The sequence below is a fragment of the Natrix helvetica genome (assembly GCF_964273705.1).
Source record: "Natrix helvetica genome assembly, chromosome: 1".
Classification (NCBI taxonomy): Eukaryota; Metazoa; Chordata; class Lepidosauria; order Squamata; family Natricidae; genus Natrix; species Natrix helvetica.
Genome location: NC_138548.1, coordinates 45,415,478 through 45,440,888, shown reverse-complemented (window position 1 = coordinate 45,440,888; position 25,411 = coordinate 45,415,478). Strand labels below are relative to the sequence as shown.

The 25,411-nt window shown below is 35.8% G+C and overlaps 2 protein-coding genes across 4 annotated transcripts in view; one reads left to right on the top strand and one right to left on the bottom strand.

Annotated features, from left to right (window-relative positions):
* Window positions 1-5,186: 5,186 nt before the first annotated feature.
* On the top strand, window positions 5,187-7,073 carry FAM181A (family with sequence similarity 181 member A). The gene has a single exon (XM_081939464.1). It carries the CDS (start codon window positions 5,517-5,519, stop codon window positions 6,447-6,449), a length of 933 nt encoding a protein of 310 aa, XP_081795590.1. The 5' UTR covers window positions 5,187-5,516; the 3' UTR covers window positions 6,450-7,073.
* A 3,134-nt stretch (window positions 7,074-10,207) lies between these two features.
* The window catches only part of ASB2 (ankyrin repeat and SOCS box containing 2), a 37,932-nt gene continuing 22,728 nt past the window's right edge, over window positions 10,208-25,411 (bottom strand). For 2 of the 3 annotated variants that reach the window (XM_081939457.1, XM_081939456.1), the window contains 7 exons: window positions 24,880-25,046; window positions 23,673-23,828; window positions 22,991-23,236; window positions 21,334-21,505; window positions 18,535-19,096; window positions 13,918-14,071; window positions 10,208-13,293 (listed from right to left, as the gene is read on the bottom strand). In XM_081939457.1, the coding sequence (XP_081795583.1) occupies window positions 13,157-13,293; window positions 13,918-14,071; window positions 18,535-19,096; window positions 21,334-21,505; window positions 22,991-23,236; window positions 23,673-23,828; window positions 24,880-25,046 (1,594 nt within the window). In that variant the 3' untranslated portion in view covers window positions 10,208-13,156. The remainder of the gene's footprint in view (window positions 13,294-13,917; window positions 14,072-18,534; window positions 19,097-21,333; window positions 21,506-22,990; window positions 23,237-23,672; window positions 23,829-24,879; window positions 25,047-25,411) is intronic. The other variant, XR_014174190.1, reaches the window with a different exon arrangement.

The following is a 25,411-nucleotide window of genomic DNA, read 5'->3' as shown; positions in this document are numbered from 1 at the left end:
AAATGACCAGCTAAGCCTCCACTGAATGTAAAAGTAGAGCAGTCATGAATTAGAAATAAATAAGAAACATGCATTCCAAAGTCATGATATTATGTCTTCTATCAGCCCAAGTGTCAACCATAAAATGGCACTAGGAATTATCCTTATATATTTTCTTACTGCTTTGTATTCCCCCTTATATAATTACTAATTGTTTTATTTAGTTGAAACTTGTGGAGGAGTTGAATTTGGAGTTGACTTGTAAGTCAGAATTGTTATAATCCTCACAACAGCATGTTACCTAGCAATGCTAAGAGACATAGTTCAACAATATTTGGAATATAACAAGTCCATACCTAGTTGATATTTAGTTTACTCATTTCTCATGCACTCATATTGTACATGACCCTTGATATATATTAAAATTGAGATATTTAGTTATCAACTTTCTAATTAAGATAACTTGGAAATTCATAACATTTGCAATTACTCTAAAACTTAAATTGGTCTAATAAATGTATTGCATCAATGGTGTTTTTTTAAAAAAAAAACCATAGCCTTGATTACTATTGGTTTTTTTAACCATACATTTAGTAACTGAGTTATTCTTTCCAGACAATTTCTCCTCTTCAGATTTGCAAGTTTGCATTTTTTTAATTTCTATAATATCCCTCAGGAAATATGAATTACTGTGTATAAGCCAAGTACATCCAAATGAATTCAGTTCAGAAATAGAGAGACAAGATCTTAAAATGCAAATTAAACTCTGAAATAATGAGAATACAAAAGCATAGCCAAGAGATGTTGGACACAGCAATGCTGAATATTACTATGCTCCTTCATGGTTTCCAAGTTGCAGGTTTTCCAAAGGAAGCTATAATGGCAATAATGAAGGTTGATTTAAATATTTATTTTATTGGTCATGAGTATTTCAATCAGCTGACTATTATCTGTCTTCCATGTTCCATGAGGTTTTTTTTTTCTGCTTTCCCGTGTTTCTGAATTTGTATAAACATTTTGTACTTTTTCAAGCTATTTTTTTAAAAAAAAAACACTGAGGGTCAGATTGAAATAATATAGAAATTGAAGTAAAAAAAAATAAACAACCAAGCAAACAAAAATTTCTATATCCTTTTTAGATATTCATTTTACTATGTTTTATGTTTTATGTTTATGTTTCCGTTTTCTTTGTTCTGGGTATATTTTACTTATTGCTGTATTTTCTATTGCATAATTATTTACTTCTATATGTATAATACTTAGAAACTCATTTTTATAGGTTTCTTATATTTGTAAATAGTAAATAATGTAATATAACAAAGTTTAATGAGTAACATATAGGAGGGAAAGCTTATACAATCTAAGGGTGGAAAACTAAAGATCTGAGACTAAAACCAGCCTCAAAGAAATTAACAAAGTTCCTAGTGATTTATTGTTTCTACACACATGTACACATGGTTTTGTACTTCAGTCACTTTTTCTAAAGGGCTTGTTGTTTTTGTTTGCAATATAAACAGTAAAAGAGACTCTCCCGTATTAAAAGGTTTCCTGCACCTGCCAAGGGAAAAGTGAGTACCCGAGACATGTCTATTGATGTTCTCACTGGGAGAGAGAGGACAATAAATCCATTGCTTACATTTTTGCAGCAGCTAGATGAACTTCTAGGCAAAAAACTGTTTTGAAGCAAGTCTGCAATAATCAACATCTGTTTGAACTACATCTTCTCTCTGGCAGCCACTGGTGGTGGGAAAATGATGAAAAGATTGCAAAAAATTTGATTTGAAGAATGGATCTTTTCTTAATTAAAGTCCTTTAAAACCTATTAGTCTTCTTCTACCACATTTAGATTAACCACCACCACCATCACCAATGTCTGGCTTAATTTGCAGAAACAAGTAGAGAAGTTCTTGCAATGCAATGAATGAAACTACTGGCAACTTATTTCCAACAGAGTTTAGTGCAAACTGTATTCACTCAAGTTACCATAACTTCCAAATTTTATCCCACCAGCTGCTACGTAGGCAGCTGCCTGATTGCAAACATGTTCGTCACATAGCTTTTAAACAACTTTGAATCAACACTAAAGAAATTACCTGTTATTTTTGTGTAATTTTCATAGAAAACAGAGAGTTTTATTATTACAGAGATTCTACTGCAAAGAATTTATACCCAGTAATCACTAAATCTTATATGATCATCAATATCACTAGTATTATTTCAATTATCTGCAAAGGAGACTAGAAATAAATTTAAGGACTTTGATTTTTTTTTCTTATAAAACAACTGATAGAAGCAGCATTTGCAAAAATTTTATGTAACTTTTTATTATTTCTTGTATGTTTTTACATAAAGGAATCTGACATAAAATTTAAAGTATTCAAATAAGAGCTGAAGTTGTTTGAAATTATTCAGGTTGTCCTCTTGGTAAGCAGAAAAATAAAATGTATTTTGATGCCAATCTTGGATCAGCCTGTTAGCACACAATTTCCTGGCATTTCAACATGTTTTAAATATCAAAAATTATACTTACCTAAGAGTTGCTTTATTTTCGTAGTCGTTTACAAAATCTAACTTTGCAATTCAGTGTCTGATTCTTTAGAAATTAATCCCACATACATCAGTGATATTCACTTATCAGCAAATAAGGATAGGATCTTACTGCTATTATTGTTGCGGTTGTACCAGTGTTCTTCTAAAGTATCTTTTCATTATTCAGTAGTTTGGTTTTTCTCCTATAGAAATATGAATTGACAAGTGATTGCCTAAAATCCTTTCAAGTACTAGAATTTAACTATATTTATGCTGTGTTTGTGCTAAAATTGGCAACAGTTGGATTTGTGTCTGCTCCAGCATTGGTTGTGGATATGCTGCATTGCTAGTTGGCTTTATTCCTGAATGTCTAGCATTTCTGAAATTCACTCAGGGCAACTCTCTCTTTCTCCTTTCCTATTCTTAAAGACCTCTGTAGGGATAACCCACAGTGTGGGGACTCAATGCTTTAGCATGCTATTAAGTTATTGCCACCCCTAAGGACAACTCTGCAAGGAGGATGAGGACTCACATAACTCTGAATCAATAAAGGAAGCAGCTCAATTAGCATTTCACATGCTTTTCTTCCCTCTCTTCTTACCTTCCCTGCAGTGGGCATGCTTTCCCCTTAAAGGATTGTCCTGTTTCTGCTCATTGCCAGCGTTGGCAGGGTGACAGTAGTCGAGTGTGCAAACTTGTGCTATTGTCCCCAGGCCAGGGGGAGTCATGGAGACCCACTAATATGACACAGGAAAATGTTTGCTGATGGCAATTCTATGGGCTTTGTCTAACTCTTTCTCCATCATGACGACTCGATTTAAGTCTCTAACTGTTTGACTACAGATGCAAGAGTACTATCCAACTCCATCCTTTTGTCCTGGTAGTTTGAATGGGTAATTCAGCTTTTGTGTGGCTCAATTGAGGGGGCAAACATAAAGACAAGATTCTTGAGCGCTCAAGCTTCTTTTCCATGGATATCTGCACATCTCTTTAGAGATTTGTTCTTTTCTTACCTTTTTCTGACATCACCCTCCCTTTAAGTGGGGAAAAAGGCCTGATCAAGAAGAGTTTAAAAAGTAGGCTAGCCAGGTCTTCCAAACTAGCATTGTCCAGTGTTACTCAAGCATGGTTACTGCCAGTCTTCAGACAGCTTTGGAGTAGTTTAGAGAAAAGAACCTCAACAAGCTTTCTTTACTCATCCTCAGCATATCATGTTTGGTTGTGTTTAAAAAAGGGGGAGGAGGGGGTTGGAACAGAAAGAATGGTAGGAATCACAGGGAAATGATCGTATTTATTAGCTGTCTTTCTGTGGCTGTCCCCATGGTGACTATTTGTGATGGCAAAGAATGTGAGAACAGGGAGCCTAATGCCTGATTGGGATGCTTTGTATTTGGCAAAGTGGCTTCTGATTGGCCTGAGAAAGCCTCCTAACTAGAAGGGCTTGATATTCATTCAGCTTACTCAAGTGCTGCAAAACACTCACAGGGTCCGGCTGCTTCTCTAAAGGTTGGTAGTATCTAACCTATGTAACAAGATTAGCTGGTGAGCTGCTTCTTCTCTACCACAGAGTTACAGTAACACTCAATGTTTAAGAGAAAATCTTGCTGGGAAGGGTGTAATTTAACTTGGAAGGCCATGAAAATGGTGCATAGATATCTACTCAAAGGTTAAATGCTACCTGTCGAGTAAGATTAACTAGTAGGGTCACAGTCACAGCAAGTATAAGACTGGAATGAGGGAAACAGAATATATTGAGGTATATAGCAATGATTGTACATATGATATAATTGTATTATTAAGCTGTAAATTTGTAGGATAATTCTAAACAAATATGTATACAATACTGCAAGACCTTTGTGGCGTTCATGATCCTGCAGGAGAGAAAAGCATTTGAAGCAATGTATATATGGAATGGATTAATTATTTGAAACAAATGTCTGTCTCACTTCTGCAGGTCTGCCTTTGTGCCCAGCATATTTTAGTGTTTGCGTATCTATCTATATATTATGTGGGGGAGAGAATGAGAGAGTAATAGAGAAAGAACATTCAGGCATTTAAAGACTGAAATCCTAAACATGTTTATCTGGATCCACTGTATACATTAACAGTTTATAGAATTGCATTATTAAGCTAAAAGAGTTTTGGGGTATATGCGAAGCTGTAATTAATAGTGTTAAAACTGGGGGTTTTGTGCAGAGCTGAGTGTATATGAATATGATCATTACATGTGAAAAGGAATGCGAGTTATTTCTTCAGGAATTGTCACGTGCGAAAGTAAAAAGGCATTTTAGTCTTTGTTACCCTATTTGTGCAGACATGTGGAATGTCAATGAGAGGACAGAAGGTAGAGCGTGCTTTTTAATATTATGTTAAAACTGAATACAAATGGGTAAACAATGAAAAAAACTTTTTTGAGGACTTTAAAATATACAATATAACTTTTATAAGATGAAATATATAATTAGTCACCAGTATTGTGGGACACATCACTGAAAGCATTCATAAATGCATTTGCATCCCTAACAATAGATACTTCTAGAGGAAGTTTTTAATCAGGCATTCACTCTGCCTCATCCTTGAGTTCCACGAGAGGTCCACCCATGCCTGTTTTTAATCTGTATCTTCCCAGTGATTTTTTCTCTGTGTCTTTTTTTTTTCGTTACCAGAGGGGGGGAAAAATCAAGAAACCAGGAGAAGGCGCAGCGCATTTTGATCAATTAACGCTTGGAGCGGTCTTTTTGGAAGCCTCCGGTATGACGTGAAAGCACAATCTGGAGAGAAATGCCCGCGGGTGGCTGGCTACCTGAGTTACCCATCTTCCATCTGGCAAAAGCGGCCAGATGTTTCTGTCAAGGATAAACATTCCCCGTCATCCCATTTAGCCTAAGCGAACCGACCGTAGCCTCGGGTTAGGCTGTTCCCAGGCGCGTGACGGCTCTGAGGGAGCCAACCCTTTCATGGACGGGCCCTCCTTCCTCGCCTCTTCGTATCCGTGGCCGGGCTGAGCGATGGCTTCGGCAGACAGCGAGGTGAAAACCCTCCTCAACTTCGTCAACTTGGCCTCCAGCGACATCAAGGCCGCCCTGGACAAATCGGCCCCCTGCCGCCGCTCCGTAGACCACAGGAAATACCTGCAGAAGCAGCTTAAGCGCTTTTCCCAGAAATATTCCCGCTTGCCCCGCTGTCACCACCACCACCACCTGCAGCCGCAGTTGCCTCACGCTCGGGAGCGGAGACCGCCTGAAGGGAGGGCACGAGGTCTCAGCCCCGAGAGTTCGCTAGGCCGAGGCCACGCGGCCTCCGTGGCGTCCAAGGGGGACAAGGCCTCCAAGGCCCCAGAGCGCCTTGGCGGTGAGGAGCAGCAGCAGCAGCAGGCAGGGACTTCGGAGGCAGGCCCCAGGGCCGACCAAGTACCCATGAGGAAAAGGCAACTGCCCGCTTCTTTTTGGGAAGAACCCCGGCCTGCTCCGGGCTCCCCCGGTGTTGTCAGTGGCGTGATCTTTCCAATGGGAGCTTGCTCGTCGCCCTCTTCTTCCTCGCCATCCTCCAAAGACCTGCCTCCTTACGAGGGAAAGAAAAATAAAATAGGCCTCGGCGGCGGCGGCGGCGACGACAGCACTGGCGCGGTTCTTGAGAGCCCCCCGCGCAGGCCAGAGGCCGAGGCCGCCCTCAAGGGACTGAGGACCTGGGGCTGCTGTCCATTTCAGTACCACGGGCCACAGGCCTCCCCCAGTGCCTACCCGCCCCCGCTGCCGCCCGCCCTGCCCCCTTTGGCTCCCTTCTCGTCTTTGGGTTTGTGGCGGAAAGATGCACCTTCCCCGACGGAGGGCGAGGCCTTCTGCCAGCCAGGGCAGAAAGTGTATCGGCCTGTAGTATGGAAGCCCATCCCCACCAAGCCTGCCGCCCCGCCCCTCATCTTTAGCGTCTTCAGTTATCTTTAGCTGTAGCAGCTCCCCTCAGCTTGCAAGGACCTCAGCCATCAGGTTGCTCACACTGCTGATTTTGAAACAGTGCCTTAGGCTACTTCCAGAGCTTGAAAAAAGAACCAGCTGATCTGCTCTTTAATCTCAGGTCCCCCTGCTCTGGAGGTTCATCAGGGAATACAAAAAGCCAGGAAAGTGTGGAAGGGTGTTGAAATCAATCTAGTGTTGATGTATCAGGTCTCCTGCTAAGATATGTTCTCTTGGTGACCTTGGGCCAATTATCTCCGAACGTGATCTACCTGGCAAAGATGTTGTGAAGGCAAAGTATGCATGTGTGGAATTTAAAATATATACCCCTTGAGTTGTTCGAAAAAAGGGCAGGATAAAAAAAGTGGTAGACTAATTAATAAAATTAAAAATAAACCACACTTTAATTTGGTGGTAGACTGTCCCTGCCTGAGGTAGCAAGAAAGAATTAATAACAAATTGTGAATAATGAGATTATTCAAGGGGCAGGGGCTTGTCTTGTCTGCACTGCTAAAAAAAAAGGTCATGTAAGAAAATGTAATACACACTTCTGTAAATAAGGATGCTGTTTTTTTTTCTTGACATGTAAATACCAAGACTGTTGTAACAAACAAAAATAAATCCCATACAGTTTTTCCTTTGAGTCTCCACTGTTAAAATGTCTTTAGGTGGAAGAGTGTTATCTTTTTAGGAAGAAAGAAGAGAATTGTTTTACTCTTGTGCAAATGCATCAATTGTTTTTAATCTATAGCCCATGTCTTGTTAATTCTGGATAGGTACGGTAGCTCTGTTAGCAAAAATCTCCTTGGTTGTTTTTAGCTGAATGATTCTATGAAATTTGGTCATTTAAAAGCAAGAAGCTTTGTACTACTCTCATCCCATCTATGAGAAGCAATCATTTATAGTCAGGCTGAAAATAATGACTTTATTATTTATATATTTTAGTGGTACAGAGTAAATAATATGGGATTTTTTTTTCTATGACAAGGATATTCCTGTCAATATGAAAAAGATTTGTATGTAAAAAAAAAACCAGGTTCATTTCCTTAATTTCTAAATCAAAATGCTCTAGGTAGCAGGTATTAGAAATGTACTGACTGAACTAAACCAGTTACAGTAAGCAGTTTTAGATGAACCAATAAAACTGCCATACAATTAACCTTTGAGAAGTAGGGAAGCAGAATAATAGCAGAATAAATGCTATTTTACACTTCAGATATTTCACTTCTGATTCAGCTGCTATTACAGTTCTCTTTCTTTTGAAAATAGCACTTGCATGAACTGGCAAGAGACCAATAAACTAAACTACTAATAAATGAATTTCCAACTACGGTATAATGTTACAGCTTTGTTTGAGCTGAAAATCCAATGATATGAAACAGATCTTAACCAAAAGTGTACTGGACTTGGAAATATTGAAAATAGATGAAATACAGGTATCTTACAAAAGTGAGGTTTTGTTTTTTTCAAAAGGTATTTTTAAAAGGAATCTATATAACTTTGTTTAAAGAAAAGATGCATTTGCATACTAAGTTTTGATAGGCATTAGCACAATGTCTTGTGGTCTTCCCAGAGGTTCCCACTTCAGTATAAAAAGGACATCTCCTATGATTTGATCTAGCACTTTTTTTGTAATTTTAATAGCCCTATTGCACAAGAATCACAGGTGTCGAATAATTTGGCCTGTATTCTGTTTATTTCCCACTGAGTTGTTCATTTCATTAATATGGAATAACATTTAGGGGAAATGGCTACCATTTATATACTATCCCTATTTTTCATATTCTTTTTTCAGCATAAATTTCCAACGTTTCTGATTATTATAATACCTTTCAAATTTCTCTTTTTTTTAGCAACTTGATTATGTCAGGATTAATTTCTTTAATGTTTGTTGTGTATATTCTCCACACTCCAGAGTTTTCCAATTGGAACAATGGCATATGATGTTGCAATTGAAAAGTTTAGATTTATCTGTAAGAATTTTTTCTTACTCTTTCAAGGAACTATTTAAGAATAACTACACTTTACTTTATTACCTTTTGGAGATTGTGGCAAACCAAATATAAATTAGAACATATACAGGTAGCAATAGCCCTTAGACTTATATATTGCTTCACATTGTTTTACAGCCCTCTCTAAGTCAGCGATCCCCCCCCCCCCCATGACCACCATCTGTGGACTGGCATCGGTCCAGGGCATGCCAGAAACTGGGCCATGCAAATTAGTGAAGCCCCATTCACAGGATGCAGGCAGCACATGAAACCACACCCCTTCCAGTCCAGAACCAGTCTTTGGTGGCCAAAAGGTTTGGAGCCCTTCTCTAAGTGGTTCACAGAGTCAGCATATTGCCCCCAACAATTTGAGCCCTCATTTTACTGACCTCAGAAGGATGGAAGGATGAGTCGGCTTGAGCTGGTGAGAATCAAACTGGTGAACCTGCTGACAGTTGGCACTCAGCAGAATTAGCCTTAGTACTGCATTCTAAACTCTGCGCTGCTACCACTAGTCCTTGTTTAGCAAGTACAATAGGGACTAGAAATGTGGCTGTATGCAAAGAGATTGCTAATTGAAATTGTGACTATCAATATCTTACTTTAACTTCCTTTGCTTTATAGATGTAGAAAGCTCATAAACATGGGGATTGATCACAAAATTACTTTTTATCACTGTGGTGAGGCAGTCACTAAATGAGGAGTGCTGTAGTGTGCACCTGTATTTCATGAGCTCAAACATAAGTATAAAGAAATTAACAAGCACTCCATATACTGTGTTTACTATATAGACTAAGAACAGCTATGATGCGGTTTTAACAACATCATTAGATGTTCTGTTTGCAAGAAATTATCCCCTATATGGTTTGTACTGACCTATTTGAAAAGAATTATACCTTCAGTGTTCTCCCTGTATGACTGCACATGTATCAAATAATATGCCTTCAAAAAAAATTTAAATGAAAACAATTGTAAAGATACTAAACTCTTAAATTTTCCTTTGTACCCTTTTTATGCAAATAAGTGTATGGTTTAAAGAGACTCTCTTGGTCACTTGTGATAAGTGAAAATAACACTATGGGACTAGACAGTGACATTTTAATTGACTGGGCGAAAAGATCACTATCTTTCAGGCTTTCTACGTGGGCCTATATGCTGGTAAATTTATCAGGGCTTACATTTCAGTATCATGTTCTGTGTTGGGTGTGGGAAATAGAACAGATATCTTAGGAGATATATTCCATAGTATGTCATTGATTGGGATTCTGGTATCTGATGTCTGCTTAAATTTACTACATCATCTGAAATATTATTTGATACATCAAACAGAGGAATGTCAGTGTACACATAAACCTGTTTTTCTTTCAACATCCCTATTTACTCTAGGAACGTTCCTACTCAACAGTAATAGTAGAAGAATTGGCAAGCACAATGTTTTATAAAATCACTAGAGAAGGCAACCCATTTAGCACTCTATGAATGCATAACATTTACACAATATCAGATAAATAATTGAACTTATGTTTATAAATTAGAGTTAGAGAAACATGGTAGCCAAATGGAAAGCAGTTTCCATTGCAGGGGTCTGATAAATTATATTGCATTAAACTTTTACAGGCCAAATTTATCTAGATCCTCCCTCTCCTACATGTATTTCATTTAACATATATGTAGTGTGTGTACTCCTTTCAGAAATGTCTTAAAAGTAAAAACGCAGTGCAATTAATTTTACTCGAGTTTAATGCAAAAAACGCCACCTAAAAATGCATTGCTTTATTGTTAATATAACAAAAATCTCAAAAATACATTGCAATCTTGTTTAGGCACACAATTTATAAAATAATAGGTCAAACAGATAATGTTAATAGAACAGTTTGCAAAAATCTTAAAATGTTCTTTGAATATGATATAGAGCATAATAACAGGTTATTTCTGTCTTCAACACTATCAGGTAAAGCACGATAGTGCTTTTATTAAGCTTATTTTTGAGACCTAAATATTCTTAACTTTAAGATTTACAGTAATATTTTGTACTTATATAAAACAACAGAATTTGTACAGAGTTGATAAAACTGGTGAATTTTTTTAAAAATCATAAAATCACTGGAACAATAGAAAGCTACATATCCACCATTATACTTGTAATTTCCCTGGAGCAGGCGAGCATATAGAAAACTGAGTGGATAATTCTTATTATTTTACATATATTAAACCATTAACATATGTAAAAGCATTACTCAGCTAATAGACCTATGTAAGCCAAGCATATTTCTTGACAAACTTTCTGTACAAATATTTATTGCTGGATTAGATGAAATGATTAAGAGAGGTAGCATGCAGAATATGCAAATAAATGTAAAGTATTTTTTATGGCAAGAAATTATGAAGTGAAAGGTCAGTTCTCAAAGGGACATTTAGTGGATAATTTCCTCCTCGTTCTATGGTATCCATTGAAGTTAATCCTGATTATGTGAGTGAGGCATTCAAATTGACAATTTATCTGTGTATGTCTAATGAGAAAAACTAGAAAGTCTTTTTAATGCTTCTTTTTCTCCAATATACTGGATATGTGAACGTTTCCCTAAAAAGAATGAATCAACTAGATTTCTCAGCTTGTAGAAAATATGAAATTGTATATATTTTTTGAATTGGTGCTATCCTCAACTATGTCATATTAAAACCATTCAAAGTTTATATTTTTGAAAGAAAAGTTGCTAATGGAACTGCAATATTGTGAATATTAAGCCAGTTATATATACAAGATCTCCAAGGCGTTCTACAGTTTATTTCAGATATTTCTGCAAATCACTCTTGAAATGCATATAATGAACTCTGCTTACATCGGTTTGAATTAACTTAGATGCAGTATCATTAAGCTTCTTTGTTATCACACTTATAAAGCAAACATGAATTATATCAATTGAAGCACATTTTAAATGTACGTCAGAGACCCATAAAGAGTATCTGAATTAGAAAGATGAATACTTTCTCGTGGAAGTATTGTTAAGAGGATGTCAATTTAAGGTATCTACAATCCAACATCCATGAGGATAAATTTTTCTTCTAATAACTTAAAGCCACTAAATTATTTCTCTAAAAGTATACAATGCCACCAAACCAGAGTTTTATTTAAAAACTATAGTGCTGCTAAGTCATTGCTTACATATAGATCACTGGTCATTAAGACTATTCTAATGAAATCCTAAATTGTTAGACATAACATTTATTAGATTAATAAAGCAATAAGATTCTCAATTCATAATCTTGTTAAACTAAATAATTTATTCTGAAATTAACCTAGTGGTTTAGTGGCCACTAGTGGCCTAATGATGCAACTCACTATTATTGATTTTCATCAATAGCAGATCAAGAATTTTCTCCTGAAGTCTTTCTGAAACAACACAGGATTTGAATCTACTCTCCCCTTCAATGCTGCTAAAATAATGTTAAATGCCTTTGGTTTCAATTACATTAATCCTCAACTAATGTATGTATAGGTTTATAATATGATACAGATCTATACATCTGAGTTAAATGTTGTGTTCTTATTTCCTGAGAAAGTGAGAGAAAAAAAGAAAATAATGTTAAATATTTTTATAAATAAGAATAAAAGGTGAATATGTTAAATTAGATAGGAAGACATGAAACTATGGTGACGTAGACTAGAATCGCCAAACATTGGTAAATTCAGCAAACTGAAGTAAAATAAAATACAATCCGAAAACTGAAATGTTATATTAATTTAACCATTATTGGACTTCTTTTAATTTTTGCATTGTTATCAAGATGGTTTTGTTATGTGACTATTGACAAAATACATTTGTTATCTATATAATGAGTAAACCTGCTAATGTCTGCTAACCCAATGATCAATTATGTCAACAGACACAAAATCCAGCATATTATACAATTGGCAGAAATATTTATAATTGCTGCAACTCAAAAAGAATTGATTGATGTCATTATGAATGATTACAGTGTGATCATCTGCATAATTCATTGCATTTATCTATATGGAGAGATACAACTTTTGCTACCTCTTCCTTATATCTGGTTATGAATAATTTAGGCTTCCATTATGCATGTTTATTTTTCACTGTTGTGAGGTCCGTCAACCAAGAATCAAGTACAAAATAACAACTTAAGAAGGCAGATTTAGAACTACTGGACACATGCCCAGATCAGGAATTTCTTTTTTGGTAGTAGAACTGGAGTTTGTGCTTATGTTCTTTCACATCATAAAAACCTCCTATTTTCTTCCAAGCTTTTAAACATTTATTTTAGCAGTTTGATTAAGGAAGAAAAAGGTTTTCTGTCACCATTGTTAAACCAGGGAGAATTGGAAGTTCTTTGTGACATGCAGATCACCTGGAGATTTATTGGTAGATTTCAATCTACATTTTACTCTGCCTGCATTTTGTACTAAATGTTGAGCTACTGAGAGTGTTTTTCCATGCAAGATAGCATAATATCCCTTTCACTATTTGCCGAGTGCTTTATTCTCATTTTTTCAGCTCTTTCCTATACTCTAAATGCAACAGCATTTGTTCTGAGATTTAACTTGCAGGAATCCTTATTTTTTTCTTCTTATATACCAAAACACGTTTTCTGTTCCATCATATCAGTCTGTTTCCATCATGGCAGCTCGCTCTATAATACATATGATTATCACTCCATATAATGGCTGACTGTCAGGTTCACTATAGATCACTGGGTATAATCATATTGTAAATAGCGAATTAGTCTTCTTGGCAAAGGTAAAGTATCAATAAGTGAAAGACGGTTTTTTCCAATCACAATTCTAATTTTGATTCGACAAAGGTGTGCAAGTGGCCTTGGTGGCTCTGGAAATGAAACAATATTGTCAAATACATAAGTAAACAAGCAAGCAAGCAAGTAGCATGTTATGATTATGTTTATATTACTTTTGGCCTAAAATAGTTATCTACGAACTAATATTTTTTTCATAAAAACTTTAATATATATTTCAAAGGTACTGTATCACAAACACATTTTAAAAAACTGGGGACTTTTAAAATAAAATAACTAAATATGAATGGTTAAAATGTATGCATATCTCAGCTTAGTAAGATAATATTCAGATCTTAACAGAACAACTCAAGCAGGAGACTCTAGCATTTTAGACAAATGATTATCTAATCTCTTTAAACCCTCCAGTGATAAAATAGCCATAGCCATATTTTGATAAACTAATTTAGGAACAAATAATCATTAGGTAGTATCTCCTGACAATCAGACTATATATTATGTAATAGTAGTCTTGTGAAACATTAAGCTAACATTCAACATATCTTAGAGGCTTGAATATTTTTTTGCTATATAGTAACTTTTATAAGTTGGCCATTATTAGGAATGCCACTGCACTTAGCTGTAATAGTTGCATTACTAAGTATTATTTCTATTATTATTACTTGAATAATAGAAATGCAAGCCATATTGTAACTAACCTGCTTTGACTTTAATGTTGGACCAATCTTCATAACTGTCAATGTGTTCCTTCAACCGGGAACAAAGTTGCACATTGCCCACATAATCCAAAAGAACATCTATAATAGGGCCTGCCCAACGACTCATCTCTGGGGTTGAAACCATTTCACAAAACTGGGGTGGATGGGGAAGAATAAATTATATATAATCAATGTTGTAAGTGATCAAAAGGCAAAATAAAATACAAGACATAACAGCATAGAACACTTTCAAGTATAATTATTTGCAATTCTCTCTCTCTCTCTCTCTCTCTCTCTCACACACACACACACACACACACACACACACACATGTGCATTAATTCTGTCTAAATCTAGATACACATTTTTATTTTTCTCCAAAATGTTCAAAATGGTTTAATTGAATGCATCCAGTGACATGTTTTTTGGATTGACATTCCAAACGAAAGAATTTCAGACTATTGTATTCCTTAATATATTTATATCTTTTTTGTTTAGAAAATACTGGAATGAAATATACTTGTAACTAAATTGAGGTAAATCAAAGGAGTATTTATCTTTATTAAGTATGATACGTGTCTGAATTCATATTTATAGCCTGTTTATTATCCTTGAAGGTCGTTTTTTTATCATTACTTTGGAAAAAATAGCATTAATCACTGATTTATTTCATCACAGCAGAAACGTGGGAGATTTTCAAAAAACTCAGAAGAGGAAATTCTACAACATAGATGACCATTCTGCAGGAAAAGCTAAAATCTACTGATTCCTATATAAATCAACATAGGGACACCAAGGTAGATACACAAAAGGAAATGGAGAGAACAGAATATTTAATGTTACCATTTAGGATTGGGAAGTTGTGTTTTGGATTCTTTTCTGCATAAAATCCATCTATTGTTTATTATACAGTATATGGAATGAAAAGTTTATACTCGGCACTCAAAAATAAGACCCTGCCTGCAGTCTGGAAACTATTCAGTACAGAATTCAGTGGGTCTAGGGCAATTTTCTATGGCATCTTGCCGCAGCCAAGTTACCATGGCCAACTTGCTGTGGGACAATCCACATGGGATAATGTAGTGTGATAAATGTTACCCATCACTGTTTCTTCTACGTTATTTCCATTTTTGTCAATGGATATAATATCGAAGAAACAGTGGCAGATACTATTTATTGCATTGTGTTATCCTGCATGGAATTGTCCTTCGGCAAATTGTCCCAGGGCAAAGTGTCCCATGGTAAGTTGGCAAAATGAGTTGTCCCAGTCCAGAATCATGCTATCTTGTTCTGGAGCACTATAGATCATAATTAAAACATAGTCTTTATTGAGCTCTTGCATGTGGTTGCAGTTCTTTCTCTACTCACCCTAAAATAATAGTAAGCAGTATTTTTTTTACTGAATTGTATATTATTTTAGCTATATGTTATATGTGTGCATAACAGCACCTAATGCAAGACTATAAAGGATCAATTTTTATTCAGTATGATTGTTCCTATGCCAATATGATTTGCTTTCCAACATGCCAACATCACCCAGAGAAAGACATTTTTGTTTCCATATTAACAAAAACTTCATCCAACCAGTTTGTACTGAAAGGAAAATAAATATTTTGTAGCTGTGTCAAATATTACTCTTTTAAAGGAGAATAATAAAGCAAGAAAAAATGTTACTTTCCATAAAATAATTTAAATGCCCTCTAGTGGCAAATAAAATATCAGTAAAAGTCACATCCTATTCACTATTTTTTTTTTAAAAAAAATCAATATTCTGGACCACAATATCTGGGATGGTAGCAACTGCTATTTTCTCTGCTAAACAAACCTTGTTTGTAGGAAGTTGGTTTTGTATAAAGAGAAGCTTGGAAACACAAAATACAGAAGACCTCAAACCTTCACTATGCAATGCTATCCTTCCTGCTGTCCTCATTCTATATGTCTGTCTGTCTATCGCTGCCCATCTCACAAAAGTAACTCTTAATATTAATTTTGTGATTAATTCAGCTGTCCAGGAGCTAATAAGAAATTTGATTTCTGGAGGCTGGATGATATTGCCAAACGCAAAGTAGCTTGAATTTCTATGGGCTAGATAATAAGATAGATGATTGTTGTTTAAACTGGAGAAACCAGAATTTAAACTTGTAGCTGTTATAAGAAAAAAACTATGTTGCAGTGGTGGGATTCAAATTTTTTTACTACTGATTCTGTGGGTATGGCTTTGTAGGTGTGGTGTGGCTTTGTGGGCGTGACAGGGGAAGGATACTGCAAAATCCCCATTCCCTCCCCATCCCATTAACCTGCTTTTCAGCTCCATTCTCCTGTTCAGGGCAACAAAAGAACACCAGCTGATTAAAATGAATGGATTAATTTTTCTTCTATTTTTTTCTTTTATTATTCTTTGTAACCTATGGACTAAAATTCTCCTCTTTCATTACTATGGGTGTTTTTCTAACTCATTCAAGAATCAGTCCTTTTTTAAACTTGGAATACAAAAAAGATACAAAAAGAAACAAAGAAAATTGCAACAATAACACTGCTAGTCGGAGGCTGGAGGTTTGTGTATTGGAAACAAAACACTTTTACTTTTCTTATTGATTATCTTGGCTTGGCACTCCAAGGTCTCACTGCTTGTTTATACAGAGTGATAAGAAGAAAAGCATGCATATGTCCCTTTGAAGTATATCTTTAACCAGAGAAAAGTGAAAATAAAACGTTATTGTGAATCTATGCTTAATCTTATAAAAACATTCCAAGCTAGAGCAGCAGTGTTTGTTAGCTGGAGATAATGGCACAACTTCAACAGCAGAAAGAAACTTTAAGCCTGCAAAAGATATTCTTAGAAATTCAGAAATTATCAAACACATTTGAGAGGATGGAGAAGAAGTTGGAAGACTTACAGCATCTAACAGTAAAATGTGATGAAGAAGTTGGAGATGTTTATCAAGTAGAAAAAGTGGAGGTTAGAATCCTAAAAACCGAAGAGGAAAATGACCATAAAGAAATTAAATCTGCTGATATTTATGATGATTGGTTTGTTTCTGGAAATGGAAAGAGTGGAATACTGAAAGAGGAATTAAATGGAGGGGTAATCTACCCCAGATGGCAAGATACAGAAGAAGAGAAAACAAAAGAATTTATGGATTTAAAGAGAGAAATCTTATCAGCAATATCATTGATAACACTACTGACAATTAAAGATAAGCTGATTAAGGAATCGGAAGAAGGGCATCGAAATTACATGAGAGATTTTATAAGCAAGGAGTTGCTAAGAGGAGTCCAAACAAATTTGATTAAGGAGATGATTAGAGGACTGACACCACAAATGGCAGAAGACATGAGACTGTTTTGCTATTGGAAAGATAGAGGTTGATGGAAGTGTATAATTTAAAACTAGTTAAACTTAGTGAAATTTAGTGACAATAGATATAATTAAATAAATAATTGATAATGATAATAATGTATACAATGTGTAGTGTTATGATAAGTAATAATTGGATATGAAAATTGAATGGTACCCATGAAAGGAAGATTAGAAATCCTTTTGGATTATATATAAAGGTTAATAAAAAAGAACTAAGTTAGATTCAGTTAAGTCTTGATTATTAGGGGGGGAAATGTTATGATACAGGATACAGTCAAATAAAGGAGGGATAATGATAACAACGTGTGTGTGTGTGTGTGTGTGTGTGTGTATGTTGTGTTTGTGCTGATAAATAAATATCAGCACAAATAAATAAAATAAAGGGAGACTAGTATGGATCCATTTCAAGCTATTTAGCTCTCATCAGCTAGCCATACCCTTACTGGGATTTGAACCTGGGATGTGTTACATATTAGGCAGATTTGTTAGCCACTACACCACAGGCTCTCCTCCTATTATCAGCTAAGCCAGGGAAATAGGTATGTATTTGTGTTACAACCCCTTGTATGCCCAAATATGGGAGGGAGCTCACATGCATATATATATGTACAACATAAGGAAACTGGATGTAAATTGTAAACAGTGATTTGGAAAGAAGGATTAGAAAATTTTGTTACTAAATATTATGGATGTTTAGCTAGAATAGGATATAAGGATTCAGTGTTATTGGAGGATTTCAGAAATAGTAAATGACATGCCAGTATGTGGTTATGTTTTAAATCTTGGGGTATTTTATGTTGAAGGACGTTTAAACAATTGTAGTCAAATGAAAATGGAGGTATGATGATGGTCACAAGTACAAATATCTGAGTTAAAATACTTGAGTTAATCTGAATTATGGTTGATGACTGTGGAAGAGATGATGAAAGTCTTTTGTAACCAACTGATACACTTTCTACAGTATGTAAAGAAGGAAGATTCTTTGTGTTGTGTTTGTTTTGAAAATTAAAAATTAAAAAAAATATTTTAAAAAAGATCAGCTGGGAGGGTTAGGCTCAGGGAGGCTGGGAGGCAGCAGGGGTGGGGCCAGCCTATTTGCCGGTTCTCCAAACTACTCAAAATTTCCACTACCAGTTCTTCAGAAGCTGTCAGATCTGGCTGAATACCACTTCTGCTATGTTGCTTACCTCTGAGCTATTTTTCCCATGTATTCCTATAAATGTCATAGAAAAGATGAGATAATAAAAAAAAATTACCTGTACAATTTTGTTATCGTTATTCACTGCAGGATCATTATATCTGTCCCTCCTAATATCAATAGGAGGATGTGGGCCACACCCATAACAACATATAAAGCAAGAGTTGGCATCACAGCCCATGTCCATCAAATATTTCAGCAGAACAAGATACTTCATTGAAAACATTACGGTAGCAGGGAAAGTTGTAGGGTGAGAGGCAACATAGGCATTAATGTTAGCTCCGTAATCAAGAAGCAGTTTCATTGTCTTCAAACAGCCATGGCGGATGGAGATGAGCAATGGATTGATAAGGTCAACATTGGGATTAGCACCAGCCTCAAGCAGAAGCTCAGTGGCATATATGTTGTTGTTGATGACTGCAAAATAGAGGATAGTGGTGCGCCTATCCTCATAGAGTCGGGAACGCTCAAAAGAAAGGGTGGCATTTACATCAAAGCCGGCATCAATCAGCTCTTCCAAGACATCATCATGGTTGCGCTCAGCTGCCAAATGCAGAGGGCTGATGCCACTACGCTTGATGCGAGTACGACTTGTTACTGGGAGTAGCATTTTCACAATCCTGGCAAAAATGAAATTAAAAAGACAAATATAATCAAAGTTATTGATTATAAATAAATTATAAATGGTAGATAAGCTTCAAGTAAGAGACCCTCATACTCCAGTGGACTGATTTGGCTCGCTCTCTCCCTCCCTCTCTCTCTCTCTCTCTCTCTCTCTCTCTCTCTCTCTCTCTCTCTCTCTCTCTCTCTTTCACTCACACACACACACACACACACACACACACACACACACACACTGTGTTTACAATTATATAGTAACCTGCAAAGAATTGCACAATACTTTAGTAGCTGTAAATAGTAACATCATTTTGTTGAATAAAAGCACAGAACACAGTTCCAGCCTCATTTCCCTGCTCTTTAGTTACCAAACCTCTATGTCCTGCACTTCCTTTTCTTAAAGAGACAGAACAGGATTTTTAAACAGTTCTCCTCTGACAGGGGTACATTACTTGTAGATGTGAACTCCTGTCAGCATTATGCATCATGGTCAGTACTTTAGAATAATGGGAGAAGTAGTTTGTTGTTATGTAAAAGGGGCAAGTACCTCTCCGCAGTTATGTAGGGTATTAAGGAAAAAATAGTTAATAATTTCTTCCTGTTCATTGTCCTTGGATTGCATGGATATGATTGTGGTGAAGAGTAGGTATATGAGTAGGTGTTTTCAGTATGTGAACCAGTGGTGGGATTCAAAAGTTTTTACTATCGGTTCTGTGGGCGTGACATGGTTTAGGGGGTGTGGCTTGGTGGGCATGGCAGAGGAAGGATACTGTAAAATCTTAATTCCCACCACATTCCAGAGGAAGGTTACTGCAAAATCCCCTTTTCCTCCTGATCAGCTGGGACTCGGGAGGTACAGAATTGATGGGGTGGGGCCAGTCAGAGGTGGTATTTACCAGTTCTCCAAACTACTCAAAATTTCTGCTAACGGTTTTCCAGAACTGATCAGAACCTGCTGAATACCACCTCTGAGAACATCTTCTTTGAGAACATCTGATTTACAGGTACACAGAGCTCATTAATGGAGAAGATAGGAAGGTATTATGAATGGTTTTACCTGAAACTTGGATCGTTTTGATACAAGTCAGCTTTAGCTCATATCATTTTGATACAAGTCAGCTTTAGTTCATTTTGTAAATTGCTCCTTTATAGAGTAGTATTCTGTAAATGGAAGTCTATCACAACAGGAAGAACATTCTAGTTTACTTGTTTAGATTAGTAATTGGGGCTAGAGTTCTAAAATTGAGTAAACATATCAAAATATAGACCTTACTGACATACACGTTACAAGAGTTACACTGAGATTCAGATTTGTTCACCAAAAAATTCAGTCTTAAATTATTTCTGAAAATAAATCCATATTAACCCTAACAAAAACTAAGAATTTCAAAAACAAACTAACCCTAACAATTGCTATGAGCAATTAAAACTTTCCTGTGCAATTACTCTCACTTGTAACTTGAAACTTACTTGAAAATAAGAATGACTGAAAAGAAATTAAAAATATTGACCCTATGATGCTGATCTGTCCAAGACCATTCTGGTTAGAGATGCTGACTCACTAATATAACCTAGAATGGGTCTCAAATCATCACTTCACATTATGTATGAATTTGAAAAATACTACTAAAGCAGTATAATCATTAGGATTTTTAAAAAATTGAATCATTAACTTGGAAGGGGCCCAACTGTATTACCACCTGTATAACCTTGTTACCAAACTATAACTTTGTGGCCTAATGAACCCATTTTTCCCATAATTCAAATCTAACCAACTATTAGAACCTCAAAGCAATTGCACTGGCTCATTTTTTGTTAGTCTTACTTCTTTCTGTTCCTTGTTTTGTACCTTCACAAAGAAACTAGCTTTTAAGAATCTTGGAGACAGAAGTTTGTCTTGCCTTTATTTCTTTATATTAATAATTCACAATTAATAACCATAACAACTCTGTAGCCACAATTTCATGCACAAAAGTGTGTATATGGGATTGTGAAAGTTATATCACATATATCCACAGTATAAACCTGAATATTTTCTCTCTCTTGTTATTTTGGGTATTCTAAATTGTATATGAGCTATCACATCCTGATTATTTTTTTATTTACATGATAACTGAATTTTTGATGTCAACTGCTGAGGTGAAAATAATTTTTTTTTAAAAAATTAATCTACAGTTTATGCAGTTACTCTTTATTTGTTTGAACTGACCAAATAATGAAAATTAAAGAAGCATCTTACTCATAATAGCCTTTTTTGGAGGCCACATGAATTGGTAAGAACCCATCCTTATTGGTTTTGTTAGCATCAGCACCTTGAGACAAGAGAAATTCCACAATCTTCTCATGTCCATTTTTAGAAGCTTCATAGAGAGCTGAAGCTTTGTCACTAGCTTGTGTATTGATATCAGCACCTGGGAATGAAAGATATGTAAAGCAAAATCTCAAAAGATCTGGAATTAATAACAGCACATAGTTCTTTACCAGAACTTTGTAGTCCAAAGAAAACATAAAGATTTCCAACAACTGCTTTATGCTTGTGAAGTGCTGGAAATCATGCAATAATTTGATTCAATGCATGCAGAATAAATTAATTTACACCGTAAAATGTAATCTCCTTGTATTTTCTAGCTGTTTATCTTCCTTTTTCAGCTTAGCAGAAAAGTCAGTTATGACAAGAGAGATGATATGGTCGAATGATCTCTTTTGATTAGGGTTTCAAGAAGTCCTTTTTCTAGTAACATTCCCATGAGGTCAATGGAATGGCTGGACCAAGCAAGGGGGGGAGATAGAGATGCAGACAAAAAATGCAGACAAAAATTGGCTGGGACACCTTTGTTCTTTGCAGATAAAGTTACTTGGTTGAGCCTTAATTTGGTCAAGATTAGATTAGATAAAGAGAATGTAGTCCTGAAAATGATCCTGTTTGGGTTCATTTTAGCTAGTAGATTGAAAGGAACTTTTGGGGGGTGAATGCTACTCCTTTTAATTAAGCCCATAACTTTCTAATCCCACAGTTAAAGAAATGATGAATTCTTCGTTGAAATTAGGATATTACTATTTCTGACTAAAAAGATGGTAATAAGATTTTTATTGAAAAACATGCCCTTTGACTTGGAATATTTATGAACAATTGGTATGTTTTAAACTCTATTTTTTTAAAGTGATATAGTAGTTTGGATAATATTTTAATGGGTTTCACTATTTTGATGTTTTAGTTCACAAATTATTATTTTTGAATGCTTCTGTACCAACATAATAATTTTTGCAAAGGTGACAACAAAATACTCTAAACAAATGGATATGTCAGTCTGCTGCTTGATCTCAATGCCCTGAAATCTTTCACACCACACACACACACACACACACACACACACACACACACACACACTTTGAGAACAAACTTCTTTCAATAGGTGATGATTTCATTTAAATAAACATGCCTAAAATTCAGCTGCACAAATCTCTGCCAAGCAGAATTTGTTTCCCTTGCAAATAACAGAAAACTCTTGTTATATTTGGCAGACTTAACAAAACTGTAACTAGAAACACAATTACAACACTAGACTTCTTTTCAATTAAAAAAAATGAATATTCAATTTATGCAAATATTGCACATTTACAAGAGGAATAAAATTATTTTAGGATTCTCAGAGAGGTTTTAAAGCTTGGAATAATACACAGGTGTAATGATTCTTCTTGATATTTCTATTGCTGTTGCTGTTTTATTTATAAATGAAATAATAGTAAGTATAAATATTTAAATGTACTCAAAACAAAACCAGTAACAAATCATAGGCTCAATAGAGAAAAGCACAAATGAAAAATGAATGAATGATGCGCAGACCACAAACGATCCAACAACGGTTCGGTTGTGGCTTCCTGCATTTGGCACTTACCACATTTCGCCAGGTATCTCAAGGCTTCTAAGTGGCCACTTTCAGCTGCTACAAATAAAGAGCTAATTCCATAACAGTTTGCAGATTCAACTTTGGCACCTCCTTGAACTAAAAGTTCTATTATTTCTAAATCATTTCGAGCAACAGCTTCATGAAGGGCTGTCCATCCACGATTGCAGCGATGGTTCACATCGGCATTGTACTGCAATAACATCTGCACGGCTTCAGAATTTTTGCGTTCACAGGCTGTCATGTCAAAAGAAAAAAAAACCTGCATGTTGAGAGCATTTATTTCATTAATTATGACACTAGCTACGGCAGGGGCCGTGCATGCAAACATACCTTCTATTTTATTTCTCTGGGGGAGATTTGTGGGACAAGATAATTTGAAATCCATGAACTTTTTTTTTTTAATGGAACAAATGTATTTCTTGGGCCCAAAATAATTTTACAACCAGAAACATAAGAACCAGAAATGGAAATTCCAGGGGCATGTTGGGGGAATATTGGAAGGGAAAAGGATGGGAACCTCTTTATTTCTCTGGCATATCCTGCTTTCAAGACAAATTGTGAACATTCAACACTCATTACAGGTATGAAGGTTCCAGGGCAGAAAGCATTTCCAAATCTAAAGGCACCAGTACATTCTAGCTTAAACCCCAATATGAATGAAGTTACATACCTTTATAAAGTGGAGTCTCCCTGGCTTTGTTTGCAATATCAGGTTCTGCTCCAGCCTGGAGCAATGAACGCATGCAATCAATATTCCCTCTGTTTGTTGCTAAATAGAGTGCTGTTTCTTCTTGAAGTGTACGTTGATCAATGGTCCCAGGGAAAGCTATTGAGAAAACATTGAACCACATTAAGCAAGGCATACAGCGCATCTAGATAGTATTAATGGGGAGTATTATTTAGCCTGCTCCAAACTGATGAACCCTACATGTATCAAAACACAAGTCTGTTCTTGGCAGCACAGCCAAGTAGATAAATAAAGTTGTAATCTAATACACCTGAATGATCAAGGCTAAAAGCGTGCCCATAGCAATTACTATTAGAACCTATATGAGATAGTAAACTACTTTAGTAGATAGCATATATTGATAGTTTAATGTCTTTGGGACATAATTGGTATGCGTTGTATTGATTTGCTTTTGTAGGAAGATATGATCATTGTAGAATAGCTTTGGAAAGTCCCACTGCCTGAGATTATTATTATTATCATCAACAACATCACCACAGTTTCAGTTTCAGTTTATTAAATTTATAAACCGCCCCCTCTCCCCGAAGGGACTCGGGGCGGTGTACCACCACAACCACCACAACCACCACCACACTGCCTTATATCAATATAACAGTATAAACAGACAAGATTTTCATATACTAAATCCACAGATTTCTGATGAAAAAGTATTGCAGTCTTTTTAATTTATGAACTAAGCTGGGTTTGAATCAAATGTCCTTGCGCACAAATCCTTCAATAAATGCCATTGAAACTTGGAAGAAATTATAATTATTCTAAAGAGATACACATACAGAGAGAGAGAGATAGAGAGAATAGTCATGGGGTAGTCATTTATTTGTTCTGGTTTTATTTAACATTATTGTGAACTATCCAGATTATATTGTAGAAGATAAGTTTCTAAGTAAAATAAATAAATAATAAAACTGAAAACTTGTTTTCATTGTTATTTGCAGATAACAAACTCATTATGTTCAAATTTGGGGAAACCGTTTAAATAAAATGTACATGTGTAGAAACAGGTTCCATGTGCAAGCTCCTTTTCTATGTTATAATACAACCTAGCAGGTTCCTTTGTATCATAAAATGAAAAAATAAAATGACTTTATCTTTCATCCTCTGTGCAATCAGCCCCTTTCCTGATACTTGCATTTATGCAGCAGTTTCAAGCAGCCCTCTTGTCCATAATAAGCAGCTTCATGGAGTGGCAACCATCCATCTTTGTTAGGTTGTGCAAGGTTTTTTCCTGCCTGTATCATGTTGTGTAGTGCTGTTTCATCTCCTTCCTTGATCACCGACACTACAGGATCCAGCACTCTTTAAAACAAAAGGGAGAACTGATCACTTTCTCTGAAATTATTTCTGATACAGTATTTGCAATGTCTGTCTGCATATTTATTTATCAAGTACCATTTGATGTCACCACAATCCACAAGGTTTAACAAAGTTGCACAATAAATGTAAAAGATTTAGTAAGCCAACTGAAACAAAATGTTGTATAGATGAAAATATAAAAGGAAATATTACTAGTGCCAAACATATGAGGTTCAGTGGTTAGAATGCAGCACTGCAGGCTACTTCTTCTGACTGCCGGCTGCCTGCAATTTGGCAGTTCGAATCTCTCCAGGCTCAAGGTTGACTCAGCCTTCCATCCTTCCAGGGTTGATAAAATGAGGACCCAG